The sequence below is a fragment of the Daucus carota genome, chromosome 3 (assembly GCF_001625215.2).
Source record: "Daucus carota subsp. sativus chromosome 3, DH1 v3.0, whole genome shotgun sequence".
NCBI lineage: Eukaryota > Viridiplantae > Streptophyta > Magnoliopsida > Apiales > Apiaceae > Daucus > Daucus carota.
In genome coordinates, this window is record NC_030383.2 from 48,938,855 (window position 1) to 48,959,227 (window position 20,373).

Genomic DNA, 20,373 nt, shown 5'->3' on the forward strand with positions numbered 1-20,373 from the left:
CTGTAATTGCATTGAATAATTAGTTTTTTTTATTGTGTTTGTTTGAGCAGGAGTTTCTGGTGGTACGGCTTCCGGCAAAACAACTGTGTGTGATATGATTATCCAACAGCTACATGATCATCGAGTCGTGCTCGTTAATCAGGTTTGATTTCTTAATTAACAGTGATTTTTTCCTCATTATTCTATTCTATGTTTATTTTTGCAAATGTAAGTTAGCAAGGAGGAGTCAAATATGATGTAGTCAAAGAAATATGTGGTGTAATGTATTAAGTTTCTAATACAGTATGTTAAAGTTTAGTATTAATTGACTACTCATGTGTTATCTCCTATATTTTTAATTAATATTTGCAGATGTGAAAACTCGAATGTTGTTTAATTGAATGTTTCTTTGACAATGATGTAATTTTGGTACTGTAGGACTCTTTTTACCGTGGCTTGACACCAGAAGAATCAAAACGTGTGCACGAGTATAATTTTGATCATCCAGGTAATTTTATTACAGGAAATTTTGTTGTTAAGTATATTAAGTTTGTGGTAATTTTAAACTGGCACAAATTGTGCCTTGATCAGGAAACTTTTTTATGTGCATTAATGAAGTTTAAATGTCTGTGTAGATGCATTTGACACAGAGCAGCTTTTAGAGTGTGTTGAGAAGCTCAAACTTGGACAGTCTGTACATGTTCCGATATATGACTTTAAGATACATCGCAAGTCTGAAGATTCTTTCCGGCAGGTATGACTCTGCACATGTGCTCTTGCAACTTGCAATTAAGCCATTCATTGGCTGACCAACTCAGATCAAGTTACATCTTATGTCCATGAAGTAACATGTTTTGGATGTTTTCCTTGTTCCTGCTCATGAAGCTCCTGAATATATAATTTCGCGTGTTGTGGACTTGTGGTAACAGCTCATGAGGATTTACTGTCTGCAATTGTTATTTATGTATTTCATTTGCTTTGGGAACTTTCATCTTGCTAAGTAGACGATTATGTATAAACCACGTAAACTACCTAAGTAAGACACAATGTACTCGTATATGTCATCTTTATTTCTGGAAGATGAGACTTTTTTAAGTAATTTACAACAAACCAATATCAAATCTTATATAATAATTTTTTTGCATGAAGGAACTAAATTGTAAACCATCTAACTTGCGTGAAAGCCTGCCAATTACATGTTTTCTACCTTTTTGGATATATATGATCGATGAAGTTATTTTTTTGTATTCTAAATTGATATATCAGTATGCTTATCTCTTCTCTTTTCTGAATAGATAATGTGCACTTGTTCAGGTAAATGTGTCAGATGTAATTATATTGGAAGGGATATTGGTATTCCATGACCAGCGTGTTCGTAACTTGATGAATATGAAGATTTTTGTTGACACAGGTTAGCGGTCAAATTTTCCCTTTTGGTGGTTTTACAGCTTCTACATCTCATCATTTTAGTTGCTTTTATTCGTTATTTCCGGATCTTTTCGTTGCATTCACTTACAACAAGTAACAACCACCATTGTTTGGTGCTGCACTTGCATTTTTTATTTGCGTGGTTATATTTCTGCATTTTCTTAAGCAATATCCTTCAATTATTTAGTTTGGTTTTCTTTTGAAATAAATGGGGTGGACGGTAGACCAAGATTTGCTTTAAAGTTTCTATCTCTTTTCCAATCTGCATAATTTATTTAAGTTGTTTTTCAGAGGGAAAATGTAGATGCAAAGGGATGCAGCCTGATTTGTGGACCTTTCATTGTGAAATGTAAATCTTAGTTATTGAGATAAGATCTCATTTCTACATGGTTACCATGTAGAACGTACTTATATTAAGTGCCCTGATTTGTTAAGTATAGTAACATTTTGCATCTTTAATAATATAAACCGGTTTTTTAAGTATTGTCATATACATATGTGTGTGTGTGTGTGTGTGTGTGTGTGTATTTTGCATATCTCAACTGAAAGTTGTTGAAAGAGGGAAATACAGGCATGGCCGTGGAGGGAGGGTCCATCAGATTTTGTCTTACCCCATGTACTTTTATGAATGGCTTGAACTACCACAAGAAATAGAATAATATCATATTCTCTTTTTTCGCACGAATAGAAAAGAGTGCGACATTATAGTGGGGTTAATTTAAGTTCCTTTCAGTTGTAACTTCATTGACAGTGGGGCATGCAATTTTTTTTAGGGGCGGGGTTATGTTCATTTGCCTTGATGGATAATCTTTTTTGTATCTTGTTATTCTTCTTAATTTATTTTAGGTTCTGTCTTCCATATTAGCCTAGGATGAGTTTCACATGCATCAAGTGAAAGTGCAAATATATACAAAAGTAATGCAACTCTGGACAGCTTTAGACTATGTTCATGCATATAACCTATATAAATTGAATATATACCCTTCTTTCTGTCTACTGCTCCACCCTTGCATACCCACAACATTGGTGAAGAATGATTTTCTGTGATTACCACAAGATATACATACATACATATCCGAGGTAAGTAGCCAATAAATTTAGTATATTTGTATATACGGTAATATATTGTTTGATTTTGTTTCCTCTTTACTCCCATGGATGATAATACACTTGTTTTATTGTATTGCCTCAGTTATGTATGTTGAGGTAATTTCAGGAACATTATTCTCTATTTATAATAGTTTTAATTATTATTCAATATACTTATACTATTATATGTGGACATTATTGCCATTCAGCAATTGTTACCATAAATCAGTAGCTATGTTCCCAAATGATCGTTTTGTCTACTTTTTGTGCAACATCCAGATGCTGATGTGAGGCTTGCTCGTAGAATACGGCGGGACACTGTTGAGAGGGGTAGGGATGTTAACTCTGTTCTTGAACAGGCAAGACTTACTTCGTATAGTTAGCTTACTATATCTTTTGTTAATTTTATTACTTTTGTATTGTACTTTTAACATTTTTGGTTGCTTTGTATTCACTTATTGTCTAGTATGCTATACCTTGTGTTAGTACAAGCAATACTGGTTTTAAGAAGTCCAATTTCATGTCATTCTTGTTTATTGAGCAGTATGCAAAATTTGTGAAGCCTGCTTTTGATGATTTTATTCTGCCATCAAAAAAGTACGCTGATGTAATTATTCCCCGTGGAGGTGATAACCATGTTGCGATTGATTTGATTGTTCAACATATCCACACAAAGCTTGGACAGCATGAACTGTGCAAAATTTATCCCAATGTATATGTTATTCAGTCAACATTCCAGGTATGCTCTATTGTCTTCTCTATTTTTGTACTCATGTTTTTTCTTTGGTTTATACAGGCCTTGCGGCCAGTTTCATAACAATTGATGCACTATTTTATTATCGCTGTTAATCTTATAGATGAGCCTGAACTCTTGACTTCTGTTTGCATGAATGATAATCGATAAGACCAACTTAAAATGATAAGGCATAGATAAAAAGAACTAACACTCGGTACAATGTTACTGACATGTATTTTACTTGATGCCTGCCCCTCTTACAGATTAACTGGAAGTAGAACAAGGGTGCCACGTAAATATGTAATGCTAGGGTTTTTATTTAGGCACTGAAGTAACCAAGTCTTCCAGCCTAAACAATGAGCTCCCTGTACTATTAGTCCTTGTTGATATTTCACAACTGTCTTGAATTAAATTTTGCCCATTATTAATGTGATATTCACCCAAACCCACACTCACTCATGACCCACCGACAGTTGACAGACACACATGTGCGCATGTCTGGTGTGTATATATGTTATATTAGTTAATTGAGTTTTTCTTCACTCTATCCTCTTAAATTATATATGTTTTAGTAATTGATTTTGTGATACAGATTAGAGGCATGCATACCCTGATTCGGGATCAGGAGATATCAACCACTGATTTTGTATTCTACTCAGATCGGCTTATACGCCTGGTACTTGATTTTTTATTTTTTTCAAAATGGAAATGCATTAATTGGACTTCTCCGCACTTGAAATATCTAGGTCTGTATGTTAGACTCACATTACCTCATTTTTCAGGTTGTGGAGCATGGCCTTGGTCACTTACCCTTTACCGAGAAACAAGTGGTCACTCCCACTGGTCAGTGACTGAATTTTATCTCAACCTTATGCCTCTTGATCGCGGCCCAACCGTCTTATATGTGTCTCTGTTTTTTGTTAAACAATAATACAAGTCTCGGGTTCTTCTGCTAGGCCTCTAGAAGTTCAAATATATAGAATTTACATTTTGCTTAATGCTTGTATTGAGAGTGTCAAAACTTTTGAATCTCTCGATTTTCTAAGTCTTGTATCACATTCATGATTGACTGACAAGGACAATGCCTGTCTGTAAGATCTGAGTCGCATAGGTTTTCTTTTTTGCTGTTTTGTGATGCTTATTTAGAAGACGAACAGCATGCAATATTCAATTGTATTAAAGAAATAAATGCTACACCTAAGCACAGGTGCATGTATGCTTTAACAGACACCAGGTGATCTGGCCTGAAAAAGATTTATGGGGGTGCTCTCTATTCCGTTCTTTTTTAGAAAAAATATCTATCTTGTCTGCGGGATATATCTAAAATTAAATTTGTAGTCTGTTTATGCTACCATTGTTTTTGTTTCTGTACTTGTTCTAATTTGGGAAACAATTGTAATTTGATACCATTTCCATCATGTGGTTATAGACTTATAGTATTGGGCTGTGTATTTTTTAATCTTAATAGGGCAGATTTCTATGCCTACAATTGACGTAGTGCCAAATTTTTTTCTAAGCACTTCTATTTGTGGTTATTATAGGATGTGAGATGTTAGTCGCTTCTTTTGTTGTACACTTGTACTTTTATGTTGTTCACTTCACATTGGCTATGTTGACAAATACATTTAATTCAATTGCAGGCTCAGTATATACTGGAGTTGATTTTTGCAAAAAATTATGCGGAGTCTCGATTGTTAGAAGGTTTGCTTTGAGTTTATAATTCTTGAGAAAAGATATTCTGTTTGAAATTCTGAAAGTTACTCATGCAATAAAGGACACTTATATATCATCAAATAACGGCCATGGGCCATCGAATTATCAGTGAATGCATGAACGTTTGACATTGTTTAGCCTAGCTACCAGTGGTTTAGTCCCTTGTGACAGTTGTCACTGTTTTACTAGAAACCTTTTTTTTTATATATAAATAAATGTTACATCAAGAAGATGCATAAGTTATGCACATACACTTTAATCCACATCATTATTGCCATGCTTATTGAATCATAGTCTTTCCTTGATTAGAATTTAGAAGCATTTATAATTTTGAATATGTTTTTTTATTTTTTGTTTATTAGTTATAATTTTAAATATATCAATTATTAGGCTATCTTGTTTGATCAGGTTAATCCTCTAATTGCTTATATATACAGTGGTGAAAGCATGGAGAATGCTGTGCGTGCTTGTTGCAAAGGAATAAAGATTGGGAAAATTCTAATCCATCGTGATGGTGATAACGGGAAACAGGTAATTATACATTAGTTATATTGTGTAAAACTTTTTACTGTGGATTTTAATGCTCTGTGGAGTGTATAGATAATAACAGTATGTATTTGACAGCTTATATATGAAAAACTTCCAAAAGATATTTCAGAACGACATGTCCTGCTCTTGGATCCAGTTCTTGCTACCGGTAATATTGTTGGACTCATCTTATAAAAAAACAGTTATTTTATTTTATCTTTTGCTTTTAACTAAGAAAGCATGTGTTGCTGCATCCCTATTTTTTTTCTCCCTATATATCTTACCTAATCATTTGTAAATGAACAAGTTTAATCTCTCCGTGAAGGCAATTCGGCTAACCAGGCAATTGAACTACTCATACAGAAAGGAGTTCCAGAGTCCCACATTATATTTCTTAACCTCATTTCGGTAAGTGTTAAAAGCTGTTCATAGATATGAATGTGTCTAAAAATGCCCATGAAAACTGATTCCTCTTGCTTTGGAATTATACAGGCCCCAGAAGGAATACATTGTGTCAGCAAACGGTTTCCAGCTCTTAAAATTGTCACTTCAGAGATTGATGTAGCATTGAATGAAGAGTTTCGTGTGATACCAGGCATGGGAGAGTTCGGAGATCGTTACTTCGGTACTGATGATTGATTTATCAAAAGAGTGACTAACATTGATGGTCTTGGTTTTAATGTTTGGAGAAAGTTACGAACGGAGATCAACTCATGCACATATGTGATATTGTGTTCTTGTGTTCGATTATAACTTATTTTGGAGTAATGAGCTCCAGATATGCTTATTGTTTGATTTTCATTGCTCCATTTTCAGTGCATGACCAATTGGCGCATTGATACATTTTCAACCAATTGATGCACTGATCCATTTTCAAGGAAGCTTAACAAAAGTTTGAGCAGATTTTGGCTTGTATCTCAGGACTCAGGCAGTAAGGCTGGTTGGGGAGTCCGACCTTGTGCATATTTATATGCAGTAAAAATGGAAATTCAATACATCTATGAGGTGACTAAATGTGGTGATTGTGAAATTTATTAGAAAACAATTAAACCTGTTTTTTTAAGAAAGTAAAATTGTTTCCAAAGCAATTTGAAGCCGGTTAAGATATTTATATAATTCATATTTTGACAAGTTCGTTACTTTTTTATTGGGAAAATAGATTTTTTTGCCACTCAACTTATTGTGTTCTTAGAAACTTACCGCTCAATTATTTTTTTTTCTTTTTATTCATTAATGTTAGGTTTGAATTTTTTTTTTAACCACCAACTTAGGCTCGAATTTGATTACTACTATTATAATAATATAATAAATCAGTTCAATATGATAATAAATAGCATATTATTAATATTTTATATTGTTATAAATAGAATAAATCAGTTGAATATGGTAATAAATGATGTGTAATCTTTCGATAGATTTTTTACAAATCTGCAGAGGTTCGACAAATTAGCCATGCATAGGAGGTTGACTATAATTATAAATAAGAGCTTAGTATGGTTGGAGCGCGCTTTTAGAAGACGTGGCTATAAATTTTATTTTTGAGAAACCAACTGAGCTTTTGGCTAAGGGTTTCTCATGGTTGGAGATATTCTCACGCACCCATTGAAAAAATACTGCATTACCGAGTTTTTACATAAAGAAAGAGAATTTAGAAAAAAAATCAATTTATATTTACGTGAAATCAAGGAAAAATAATACTACACCCTTAGACTTTGTTAACGTTAACCGTACTCTCAAATGACGGATTGTTAAAAGGGTGCAAAACGAAGCGTGAATTAAATAATAGAATATGTGTTGTCCAGAATTATTTTTTACGACCAATTTAAAAAAGCGCTCGAAGTTTTGAGTTGACTTTAGTCTTAAAAAACAATGACCTGACATGTTGTGTACCTACCATCTTAGATGACAGCTTGGCATGTCGATTCATGTCATGCGGCGGTCCATGTACCGGGAGGTAGTTTGATCCCCATGAGCCATTTATAATGTCATTTTCACCTGCATATATGTCAATTTTCCGGTGATTGAAAAATACCTACAAAATATATCTCATGTATGAGCTGTAGGAAAACCCCTTCTTTTTAATTGTGATAGTAGGTGGTAGATAGGTACTGGCCATTCTATGATCACATAGTTTAGTCACCAGCAGAGAGTAGTTTAGCCACTTGCCAACATCTCCAGATCAACCTGCAGGTTACATGTATATTTTATTCTAATTGCCAGAACGTCATGAACCATGAGTGCCTAGAAATGTTAAATGGTTTGTCATCAACCTTAATCTTCATAATATAAAACGCAATTAGATCTGATGGCTAAAGGGTATTCATTTTAGCTACGGAGAAGAAATTACTGCTAGTGATCTCAGCACACTGAACATATTCAAGCAGTTCTACGGTCTGCAACTTCGCAGCTTCTTCTCAACGGTACGATTCTTTCCAACTATTCTCAAACTTGTATATAAATATCTTAACTTCACTTATATATAGCGACAAGTGCTTGGTTTTGTTTGGCTTATTCATGTATATATACCGGTCGCTCAGTCGATTCTCAGTAGAGTTGTTTCAGATACCAACTAAAGAAATAAGCTACATTACATATATTTAAACTTACAAATTAATGAGTGATTGTGATTTAAGAAAGCTTTTTCCGCAATTTCTATATATATCTTTTATATTTTTAGACTAATTATATAATTATATCTGTATGTATTATTGTAAATTAAACTAAATTTATGTCTATATATATATTACTCCCTCCGTTCTCTTATATATGTTTTGGACGGGGCTTCACACATATTTTAAAAATTCTTATAAAATATAGTTTTTCAGTCAAAACTTTTTTAGAAGTAAGTTCCATAACTACATTATATATGTAAGTCTTTTCTTTTTGAAGAAATTATATATATAAGTTTTAAAATAAGTGTAAAGTAATAAAAAATTGTATATAACTGAGTGGAAGGAGCCGTATAACATTTCGAAATGTTCGTTTGTTGGAGTTCAAGATGATCATCACCAGAATTTAAGGATGTAAAGTTTAAACTACTGAATTCTAAAGTACAATATCTTTTTTGGGAACTTTCTTATGTAGATATATAGTCACATGCACCATGGGCGAACACGAAGAGTTAACCAAAGAAATGCTGGACGGAGAACTCTACGAGGCACATGTCAGCCATCCCGGACACAAACTACGTTTTTACTCAAAAGCCCCCGACCCTAATTACGAGTGCTATGGCTGTAAGCTACCAGGAGACACCAATTCATATCTCAGGTGTCCATACGAAAACTGTTCCTTCTATCTTCACCGAGTGTGTTATAAATTCAAACCCTCGCACCCCCCTGCATGGCACAAGTTCTTCCCCCACTGCGAGTTCTTATTGTATGATGGTATAACCGCTGAGGTTTCTGACCACAGCGGAGATTTCTCGTATTGTGATGCATGCGGAGAAGACATAAGAGGGTTTAGGTATCGGTGCAGGCCCGATGATGACTCTCATCCGCAGGGGAATCATGATGTGCATCCCACTTGTTTTCATCGAAAAGACGATATAACGATGAATTCTGGGGTCCGGTTAGAACTCAAAGACAAGGTGAAGTCCAGGTGTTTGTTGTGCAAGAAGAGGTATCCTGCTGAGGAATGCGTAGGCTTCACGGGATGGAAATGGGTTTCCGAGGATAGGGAGTACTGGGGTTTTCCTTATTGTTTTACTGGTACCAAGATGTGCTTTCATCTCAAATGCCTGAATGAAGAATTGAGGAAGCAAATGAAGTAATGGCATAATATTAGGAAATATTAATGTGGCCAGACTGTCAATATTCGTTTACCTTGTTAATTTGTGTACAAGTGGTCTCTCTCTCTTTTCTTTTACAAGTTGTGTACCGGTAATCTGTTGCTCAAACCTACATGTGAAGTAAATTGGCCGGATCACCAGTTCTCCGTTTGTTGGAAAATGATAGGTACCTCAAATTATTTTCTCAAAAATGTTTTTAAACAAGTGATGTATCAATTTAAGATGATTAATTTGGTGATTAGGTTGATGTAGCTGCAGGATCCATGTGGCTGATACCTGATCAGACGTGAAATGTGGAAAAAAAATTTGGATACCTAACATTTTTCATTACTCTGTTTGCTTAGAAACGTTGATGTTCCCCTTATTTCGACACACGGTTCTAGTCACCTCAATCACCTCTTCCATGATCATGTACATAGAACTACTTTTATGTTATGTTTGGTTGTGGTGAATGGAATGAAATGAGTAAAAATAAAATAAATAATAAGATGCAGGAGGGAAGACTATGGAAAAAAATGAGTGAGTACAAATTTTGTATGATAAGATTTGGTTATAAAATAAGTATTATAGAGAATGGAGCACTCCTTCACAAAATGGAGGGTTTGAACTCTAGTTAAGGATGATAAGAATGGAATAGTGGAAGGAATAAAATTATTATACATTCAACTAAATTAGAGTTCAAATTTCATCCATTCCCTCCATTTTCATTCACTCCAACCAAACACAACACTAGAGTCTGTAGTTGGAAACTTTTTTATATATTCAGGGGAGCAAACCTATACTTCGTCCTTTCCGCCAACTTTAATTTGGTTATGTTAAAGAGTTGTTAGTAGCTTAAAAAATCATATTTTTGCTTTCAAATTCATGACTACGCTATTTCTTTAAGATTAACGAGTTTATTTAACAGAATACCTGGTAAAATGGTAGGTTGATTTTGTCTTGACTCTTCACCAAGAATGGTAGGTTGATTTTGGAATCTTGGGCGGTGAACCTCGCGAGCTTTTGATGAATGCGTGTATTTTATGGCAAGAGGAATGATTGAATTAACCAAAATTCGGTTGATAAACTGTCAGATTGTTATAAATACTATATTTATGTGGATGTCCTTTGGCTTTTCAGTAGCTAGATTTTTGACTTTTCACTAGCTAGACCTTTGAGTTTACTTGTCATAGACACTTGTAATCTTATATAAAGGCCATTTGTATTAGCCATATGACAATACAATGAAATCTACTCCTTTCTCTCTTATCTAGCTCTCTCAATTATCTTTCTACATATATTATTTCATAACATCTTATCAGCACGATTCGCTTTGCACATTGTTTTTGCCATGAGGAGTGAATTGTTCTTCCAATATTAAAGGTCTCTCAAAGACATTTTTGAAGTAAGGAATCATGAACTCAAATGATTTGATCATTTAAGATTTTAAGGTAAGTCTCCTTTCACCATTCTTTACATTTTATGATACTATACTATATGTTTGAGAGATTTTGGATATTTTGGAATAGCCCCTTAATTTTCTAAAACTTAAACTAGTTAATATTTTTGATGTGATACATGTAAGTTGTGAATTCATGATGTGCATAAACTGAATCATTTTATATGTTTACATGTTTTAGAGTTTGCTTTTGGAATAGATCGATTTTGGATATGTTGATGTTTATAGTTTTTGGAGTTAGTATAGATCGATATGCATATGCTTTAGTCTCTTATGCATTTAAACACATTATTTGGATATTTTTGGATTTAAATAAATTGTTTTGAATACTTATTTTTGGATTTAAATAAATTGTTTTGAATACTTACTTTTGGATTTGCGTAAATTAATTTGGACTATTTTGGAGCTTTTTGAAATTGGATGAAATATTTTGGATCTCTATTCTCGGCTCTCTTAAATCTGAAAATTTGTGAGAAACTTGTTTTAAATGAAAATCATGTTTTTTTAGTCATATTATATTTCTAGCGATCATATTTTATATATAATTTTGATGATTACCTTTTGTGGATAACTATCGATTTATATATTATGTCACTCTCAAATATGTGTATAATTCATTTAATATGTGATGATTCTCACTGGCGTTCTCTTTTGCGTACATTATATTATTTTATTTTGATAAATAGGATGTGAGACAAATTTATATTGTGTATATGTGATCAGTTTATAAAAAATGAATACAAAAAAAACATAAATTCTTAGTGACTCACTAATCCAAATATTTTACATCATTAATAGATAATATGTTGCTCTAATCTTTAAAAGGTCATGAGTCATATGTGCCCCTTTCTATTCTAAAAGGTGATTTTTCTCAAGTCATTATCTATTTCATATGAGTTTAAATTAGTAGTAAGCTTAATTAATGACTTAGCTAATATTCTTTGTTAGAGACAAAAGTTTCATATCATTCACACCTATATAAATTATATCTGACCTTGTCTCTAGTCTTTGTCTATGTATCTCACATTAATATATGCTACAAAGGTCCTTCATGTCCATATTTAATCTTTCTATTTTAAGGACACCCCAAATTTAAAATAGTCAAAACTTTATATATTATGCTTTGAAAGAGATGGCTTATGCGCACGTTATGTCACTTGTATTAAGTTGTCTTGCTCACTTATTAAAGTGTATTACATCTTATGCATGCTTTAAGTACGTGATATTTTCGAAATCTTTATATGATATCTTGGTAAATGATAAAATCACTATGTGCCTTTGTGATATAAACTTGGGATTTGTATAAGTGATTTTTTCCCCACTTGAGCTAAATAATGTTGGTATTATCTACAACACCTATTTAACATTGTTTTTAATAGATTGCGTATATGATTGCAACCAGAAGTTGCACGTAATAACAACCAGAAGTTGTCTATATAATAAAATTAGTTTATTTTTTATCACACATTTTTTGATATGTTTAATTTCTGAAGATGAAGGATGTCAACAGAGTATATAATATGTTTAAACACTTGATTACATTCCAGAAGAATGATATATTAGTATAATATTCACTTTATGAGTTTATCCAAAATGATATAATACCCCTGAAGGATGGTTCTATATAAAGAATAGTATAATATTGGATATAATAGATTTTAATTGAATAAATATTATATTGTGTCCCGCAGATACAATGATATGAATTGATGTAATATTTGGGTTGTTAAATTCATGAGTTGATATCGTGATTAAATGTGGCTTACTAAATTTGAATTATTGATGAAAAGATTATGAATTGTAACAAATGATATCGTACCATAATATGACAATAGTAGAAAATTAGTGGATATCAACCATGATCGTAGCAATGGTCCTGACATTACAAATACTTTAAGTCATATTCTTATTATGTGTATAAGAAATATTTCTCTCAATTGATATAAAGATGACTAGTATCAATACTTCATATCTAAAATGAGTCATCCAAAGGGAAGGTTATATAGGATGCCTCATTATAGTTTTTCTAAATATAAGACTCGGGAAGACAAAGTATAAAGCTCCGGAAGAGCATATATCAGGCTCCTGAAGAGCATGCACAAGGCTCTCGAAGGGCATATATATTTATCTACTCTCTCAAGTAAATTTTACTCCAGAAGAGCATGTAATTATACTCTCCCAAGAAAATTGAAGAATGGAATTTGATATGATTATCACATTGAGATATCAAGTGCCGTTAAATATTGAGTCTAATTCCTTGCACTGGAAGTAATTTGGGGAAAGATTCTCCACTAATTTATAATAAGCATAATTGAAATTGATTTTGAAGTAAACCAGAAGTTTACTTATAAGTTTATAGTTTGGCCTGACTAGCTATGCCATCTCAATAATAAAGATGTGAATAGTAATTGATATTTTATATGGACTTTTGTTGAAGAACATGTAGATTCTTCTTCTCAGTGATACATGTATTATTTGCTTATAAGGCAAAATTGATCACCAGCAAATATATAGTTATGATTTTTCATCTTTGAGAATGAATAGATGAAGATATGACCTGAGTTATAAATATCATATTATTGAATAGTGAGATATGTGAAAAATATACGAAGTTTTTACCAACTTGCATCCTGAAGTATGCAAGATTTGTTATTTGGAATGTATTCTTATAATGCTGGTGAATCTCACAATGAGTATTATCTCGTCCATAATAATTGTTGAGTATTTTGTATCACATATTTATCGATTCGCATCATATAAACAAATTGTTCTTAATCTCTCCCCATCATAAAAAAATTATTTGGTCATCACAGATTTTCCACCACGTTAGTAAGACCGATTCATATATTACATCCGAGTGCATTTGGAATCATCAATATATATTTGTTATGACTTGATTTAATGAGTTTGTTTTCCCAAAATCAGGGGGAGAAAATAAATAGCCGGTGAAAGTAGAAATATAAGAATGAATTATCATTGCCTCATCTTGATCCTCAAAATAAAGAATATGAACCAGAAGTTCATAAGATAATTCATTTTGATGACCAAAAATAGTGACTATGACACAAACACCGGCTACATATGCTCCTATAATATTAATGTCGCAGAATAACAACCTCAAGATACTACTATGTCTAAAGAACGCCTGAAGCGTGATAGACAAGTTGGTTCCATATATATCTTATACAAGAGGTGAAAAGGAGCAATAATTGATGATGGCTAGATTGAGAAATCAATAATTTTTGAAGGATCTCCGGAAGAGATTATAGACATGACATTGAAGGATCTCTGGAAGAGATTATATACATGAAAATTTTGAGAAAATAAAAGTAATGAAAAATATTGAAATTTAGATATATTATGTCTTGTCCAAATGAAATGGAACCATAAATCGAATCGACGTCGATGATATTTATAGAACTTGAGGTTATTGATAATGAGGATCATGAAGCAGAATCTGTTAGAAAATATTGATATATTTTGGCCAAAGAATAAAGGATATAATTGAGGCAATTATAAAGAAAAATTATTTGGACCAGTAGTCCTCTCACACCTGAAGTTGTGAAAATAGTGCGCCCTACGAATCATTATCTCTTAAAAATAGAGAAATATTTGAAACTGCAGTTAACACACCTAAAGGTGTCAAGGCAGTGGGATATGAATGATCATTTATGTGAAAACAAATGAAGTTTCAGAAATTATGAATGTAAAACTCAGATAATTGTATGATGACCTTGTATTGGTCATGAAGAGAAAAAAGTATCTTGTGGTGGATACGATTATTTGATTGCAAACAATCTCATTATATATGATGATTTAATTTAAGTCTTATATGCCCACTTGACCATGATTGTCCTACAAGAAACTTAACTGCCAGAAGCAGTATAACAAGCTCTCGAGAACATTACCCTCCTCAGAATGAATAATGCATTTGGACCAGCAGTCCAACACAAAATACATGTTATCATTGTACATCATATTATAGGTGACAACTCATAAAGTCTCTGGCCAGAGCAAAATGAAAACTAGAATGTGTTTCTAGTTGACATTGAAATGAGTTGCACCTCATAATTAAAATAGATCTATATTATTTTTATGATAAAATATTTCGTGATGTATATATTGAAAGAAAAATACCTCTCAATGAGTGATATTTTGTTATATGTGAATCCCAGAAGGATTATAAATATTGTACACTGAACTTTGTGGACAGTTGCAAGAAAGAAATTCTCGGTCCTGGAGTACTGTACATAAGTAAAATATGTTTTATTGAACATGATTTGACATAATTATAAATTTATTAAAAGCTGATTTTCCGCTTTTGAATAGTATTTATTGCTAAGTAATTGCTCGCTCAAAAAGCGTATGAATCCTGAAAGTTTATTCAATATCCACAAATATATCTCATAAGGTTTTTAAGTTTATTTTGCAGGAGCAAAGTCCCCATTTCAATGGTGGATCAATATTGAATAAATTATATTAGAGTTTTTCTTTTGGTAAAATAAGTTGTTGCAGGAACTTCTTATCACACTATTTTGACTTGGGCAATCTCAGATGGACAAAGCTGGAAAAACAGTGCAGAATGACAAGATTATGATATTTTACAAGGTTGGAAACTCCATCAACTATATATCTGAAAGCTCCACTGACTGCTTATGATGATAGCTACACAACTCAATGAATGCACTTTTAACATTTATATTTGAGAAGTTCTGGAACAAAGGAGCTCATCAACTCATATATTTATTTGATATAATCATGAGGGGGAGCAAATGCACGCTGCACTCTTTTTCCCTTATCCATGGTTTTTCCCACTGGGTTTTCCTGGAAAGGTTTTTAATGAGGCAGCATCACGTGCACATTATGAAATAAATGTTTTTGTTCCTTCTCTTGGTTTTTTTCCCAAAGGGTTTTTCCAAGAAGGCTATAACAAGACATTATTTCATTTTACGGACATCCAAGGGGGAGTGTTATAAATAATATATTTATGTGGATGTCCTTTGGCTTTTCAGTAGCTAGACTTTTGACTTTTCACTAGCTAGACCTTTGAGTTTACTTGTAACAGACACTTGTAATCTTATATAAAGGCCATTTGTATTAGCCATATGACAATACAATGAAATCCACTCCTTTCTCTCTTATCTAGCTCTCTCAATTATCTTTCTACATATATTATTTCATAACACAGATAATGTAATGAATACTACGTTGGAGTGTTTTTTATTTTTAACGGTTGAAGTGGTAGATTTTCAATTGGATAGTTCACAATATTCATCGGTCCAATTATATCCATCGAGATTAGTTCTTCGTTTATTCAAATAATTACGATTATTAGACATCTATAATATGACATGAATAATATACATATACATATATGCATGAATCACTATTTAATTTATAAAAAATATATTTACACCAAATAAAGATAAAAACTCATCATCTACTTTTACATAAATAATAAATATGCAAAAAATAATAATATCTTGGAGATTCACACTTTCTCATAAATGTACCCATGATAAACCTAAAGAGAGATACATATATACACTACAAGAGAAATCGCTTTTGCCAATGGAAATTGCTAAGGGAAATTAATCCGTTGGTAGTTCCCAACAGATTTGTAACGATTTGACTAGCCAATGTTCTGCCAACCAATTTGCAATGAAATACCCACGCTTATTTACCAACGAGACGTTCCGTTAGGAAATATAACCGCGCGATGGTATAGTAACAAAAGACCAAGGAATGGGCAACAGACTAGCAACGAAAATATCTGTTGTTATATTCGTTGATATTCCGTTGGCAAATACTAACAGTTGCGGTTACTAGTTTTAGATCCGCTCCATGAGCATGTACACGGATACTATGCTAGTCTTTTTAGTTGACATGTGTGTAATGCTAAGGCCCAATGGGCTTTAGTTGATTAAATTGATTTGGGTTGTAAAATGGCCAATAATATAATGGATCTAATTATGTATTAATATTAATATTAAGTAAAATATTAATTAAAATAAGACTATTTTTTTAGAAATTATTTTGGACGATCCAACTATACAAATATTCTTGTAACTTGTTATAGTAATTAAAATAAATTTTTCAAAAAAAATATGTCTTTTGTTTGGTGTGTGGGTTTTGTAGTCAAATGCGGTCAAATTGCTAAGTCTTTAATCGAATACTTACCAAAAACATGAAACTGTTTTTTTAAAAATCATTATGGATGATCCAATCATACAGATGTTCTTGTAACGTGATAATATTGGGAAAAAAAATTCAAAAAAAAAAATTAGCCTTTTATTTGGTGTATGGATTTCGAAGTCAAATGCTGTCGAATTACTTAGCCTTTAATGAAGTACTAATCGAAACATGAAATAATTTTTTTAAAAATTATTTTGGACAATCCAACCGTACGGATATTATTATAACGTGTTAATATAGATTAAAATAAATTTAAAAAAAATGCCTTTTTTTGTTGTGTGGATTTTGCAGTCAAATGCAGCCAATTTCTTAGCCTTTAATCGAATACTTTCCCGAAACATGAAACTATTTTCAAAGAAAAAACATTCTAGATGATCCAACCGTACGGATGTTATTGTAACGTGATAATATTGATTAAAATTTTTTTTAAGAAAATTGCCTTTTATTTCGTGTGTGGATTTTGTAGTCAAATACGGTCAAATTACTTGGCTTTTAATGAAATACTTACCTGAAACATGAAATACTTATGTGCTAATTTATTTTATTTTAATATAATATATATTACGAAATCTAATATTTTTACAGATAAATATAAATAAATTTTTTATGATAATTCTAAGTTATTAAAAATATTAAAATAATAATTAAAGAAGAAAGTATCACTTTCTTTCTAAGTGAAAAAAATGCGCGGCAAAATTCCCCCCAAAACTAAAGTATTATTTACTTTTATCCTCAAAATATAATTCACTCCCTCCTGCTCTGCTCTCACCTCTCTACTCTCACCTCTTCCGTCTCTACTCTAACATCGCCTCTCTGCGTTTTCACATCTAAGATAACGGAATAATCAAAATTGGATCCGTAGGTTTTCTTCTAATTATCACTAAGTTGGACTATTAGGGCCACGAATCTAGGGAAAAATCTCAAATTGGTCACTGAAGTGAGCCAGTAGTATCAAAACTTATATCAAATTTAACGGGGTCTCATTCGTACCACTTTAATAACGGATAATGACATGTCCGTTAGTTTGACCGGTTGACCAAACAGAAAAATGATGTGGCGAACAGAGTAACTAACGGAGCGGCTGAGTGGCTTGTGTCTCAGATTACAACGGCCATAGTAGAAAAAAGATACAAAAATAAAATAAAATAAACAACAAAAACAAAAGCAATGGATTCTTCATTATTAGTTGCCGAAGGAAGTACTCGCTGTTCACTGATCATTAGACTTCTAATTAATTGAGAAATTGAAAAAATCATAAATTTTGTATTTTTATTTTATACTATTTATATTTTATTAGTAATTATAATATTTTCTGATTATATATTTAAAACAAAGTTTTAACTTTATTTAGCCACTTTTCAATTTTATTAAGCAACTACCTTTTTCTATTTGATGTTTTGATTTTCGACGCACAATTTTAAATATTTTGTCAAAATAATAAAATTATAATTTATGACCAATTTTTTTGTGAAATGAAATTTTTATTACATATTTTTGTTTAGAGAAATAAAATTTTAAAATTAATATTTTTTAATCAAAATGAAAACCTCAAATAAAATTAAATAATACATTTAATTTTTTTTTTAAATTTTTAAACTAATATTTTTCAAATTTATTAACTAACATGTATTTTTTTTATTGAATAATTTAAGATACATAATTTTATAATTAAATCTAAATATTTTAAATATTTTTATAAATCAATTAGTTAATTCAATACTTACAAATTTAGAGATAACTATAATTACATAATATCATAAGAAAATCTGAGTTTTGGAGAACCATAATTAAGGTTGGAAAATACTAACAAGTGGTAAATATAAATTAAACACAAATTAGAATCTTCAGTTAAGATAGAATTTCCATACATAATAGTTATGTGTATATTATATAATATATGTAAGATGAATTATATAACAATCAGATAAAAAATTAGAAAACAAATTCGTCCGAAAAAGGAATATGCAGTAGAGGGATTGTGCGGTGACTGGTGACTGGTGACTTTTTTATTTCTTTAATAGTTTATCCTATTTGTCTTTTTATGGCATGTGACTGTTACAACCCGACTCACAAGCCACGTAAGGCCACTTTGCCATTCTGTCACTTATGCTGTTTGTCATATCAGCTTTCCGTCAAGTCAATTAGTCAAACTAACGTTCTTGTCATTATCCACTACCAGAGTGGTACGGGTGAGACCCCATTAAGTTTGATAAAACTTTCGATACTACACGCTCACTTCAGTGACTAATTTGAGATTTTTCCCCACGAATCTACTGTGAATCAAGCGGCGAAAAGCTTGGTCAAATCCAAGGGTTGATGAAGATGAAAAAACTTGCATCTCTAGTAACGGTATTTTGTCTATGTATACATCTCTTAATGTATAAGGGGGATATACTAAAAACCCTAAAACACAGAGATACAAAAGGGGGGTGCAGTGATATCTTTAATCAGCTGTATTTTGTAAGTGTGTTCTAAGTGTTTGATTTATGTCTGTGTGTTTTAAGTGTTTGATTTTATGTCTCTTAATTTCTTGTGTCTATTTGTAAATCGGGATCAGGTCCCTGGCATACGGCTGCCAGGGACTGGTTAACCATCATCCCACGTCCTGGCCGCTGGATATGCATCCAACGGCATGGGAATCCTCGTCCAGCGCTAAAAAAGCGCTGGACATATTAAAATTTTAATATGATCCTGGCCGCTGGATATGCATCCAACAGCCCAGAATCTGGGTGTTGGTTAAGCACTCCACAGCAGCCGTATGCTGTGGACCGCTACCCTTGTAAATCTATAGTTATTTCTTTGTCATTTTACAGCAAAAAGTACAGAGGGGCTGGATGATGAGGCTATTGGTGTTAAATTTGCTGGATTTGCTCCGCTCTCTTGTCCAAAGAAACACAATGGGGCTGCAAGTCTAGAGGATGAGGGTTATGATGGTTTTGCTAGGGTAAAACTTTATATGAATGTCTGTTATATACTTATATTACTTGACTCTGCATCTCACCTTCCACACTTTAACTGTCTTAAACTAGTAATCAGCTAATGGAATAATATCTGTGACATACATATATATGTGGAGTATGAGAAAGTTGGTTGAAACAGTCACAAGGGCCTCAGAAGTCCCTATATACAAGCTTCTTCAAATAATGTACCAGGTAATCATCAATCTGTAACTCTTTTATGTGAACCCACCCATCTGATCTGCACTTATCTAAAACCTTGACCCAATGATAGTAGGACCTTTAGAGTTGTATGTATATGTGAAATTGTCTCATTAGTTGTTACATTCACACCCAAACATTATTTAAGTAATGTTGTATTGAAATTAATTTAAAATGTAAATTTTTAAAACTCCTGCTAGATATGATGAGCTTTTGTTAATAACATGGAATTTCAGTCTTTTTGTACTGAGAATTTGATTTTGAAACCAATTTTAAGTATCACTGCATGATCTTGATAGTGGACCTCAGTTTTTTAGCAAAA

General features: G+C 32.2%; 1 protein-coding gene and 1 long non-coding RNA gene across 3 annotated transcripts in view; both read left to right on the forward strand.

Moving 5' to 3' along the window:
• Positions 1–20,373, forward strand: part of LOC108215264 (uridine/cytidine kinase UKL1, chloroplastic) — a 56,290-nt gene that overhangs the window by 437 nt on the left and 35,480 nt on the right. Inside the window, exons 2-14 of one of the 2 annotated variants that reach the window (XM_017387681.2) lie at positions 51–142; positions 418–487; positions 615–733; positions 1,294–1,390; positions 2,776–2,855; positions 3,041–3,235; positions 3,825–3,908; positions 4,015–4,075; positions 4,873–4,933; positions 5,383–5,476; positions 5,570–5,642; positions 5,799–5,881; positions 5,966–6,388. In XM_017387681.2, coding sequence (XP_017243170.1) covers positions 51–142; positions 418–487; positions 615–733; positions 1,294–1,390; positions 2,776–2,855; positions 3,041–3,235; positions 3,825–3,908; positions 4,015–4,075; positions 4,873–4,933; positions 5,383–5,476; positions 5,570–5,642; positions 5,799–5,881; positions 5,966–6,112 — 1,256 coding nt within the window. In that variant the 3' untranslated portion in view covers positions 6,113–6,388. Of the gene's footprint in view, positions 1–50; positions 143–417; positions 488–614; positions 734–1,293; positions 1,391–2,775; positions 2,856–3,040; positions 3,236–3,824; positions 3,909–4,014; positions 4,076–4,872; positions 4,934–5,382; positions 5,477–5,569; positions 5,643–5,798; positions 5,882–5,965; positions 6,389–20,373 lie in introns of those variants that run through there. The other variant, XM_064089241.1, reaches the window with a different exon arrangement.
• Positions 7,485–9,573, forward strand: LOC108213890 (uncharacterized). Its single transcript, XR_010290527.1, has 2 exons — positions 7,485–7,893; positions 8,558–9,573. It is a non-coding gene; the product is annotated as an uncharacterized LOC108213890 (long non-coding RNA).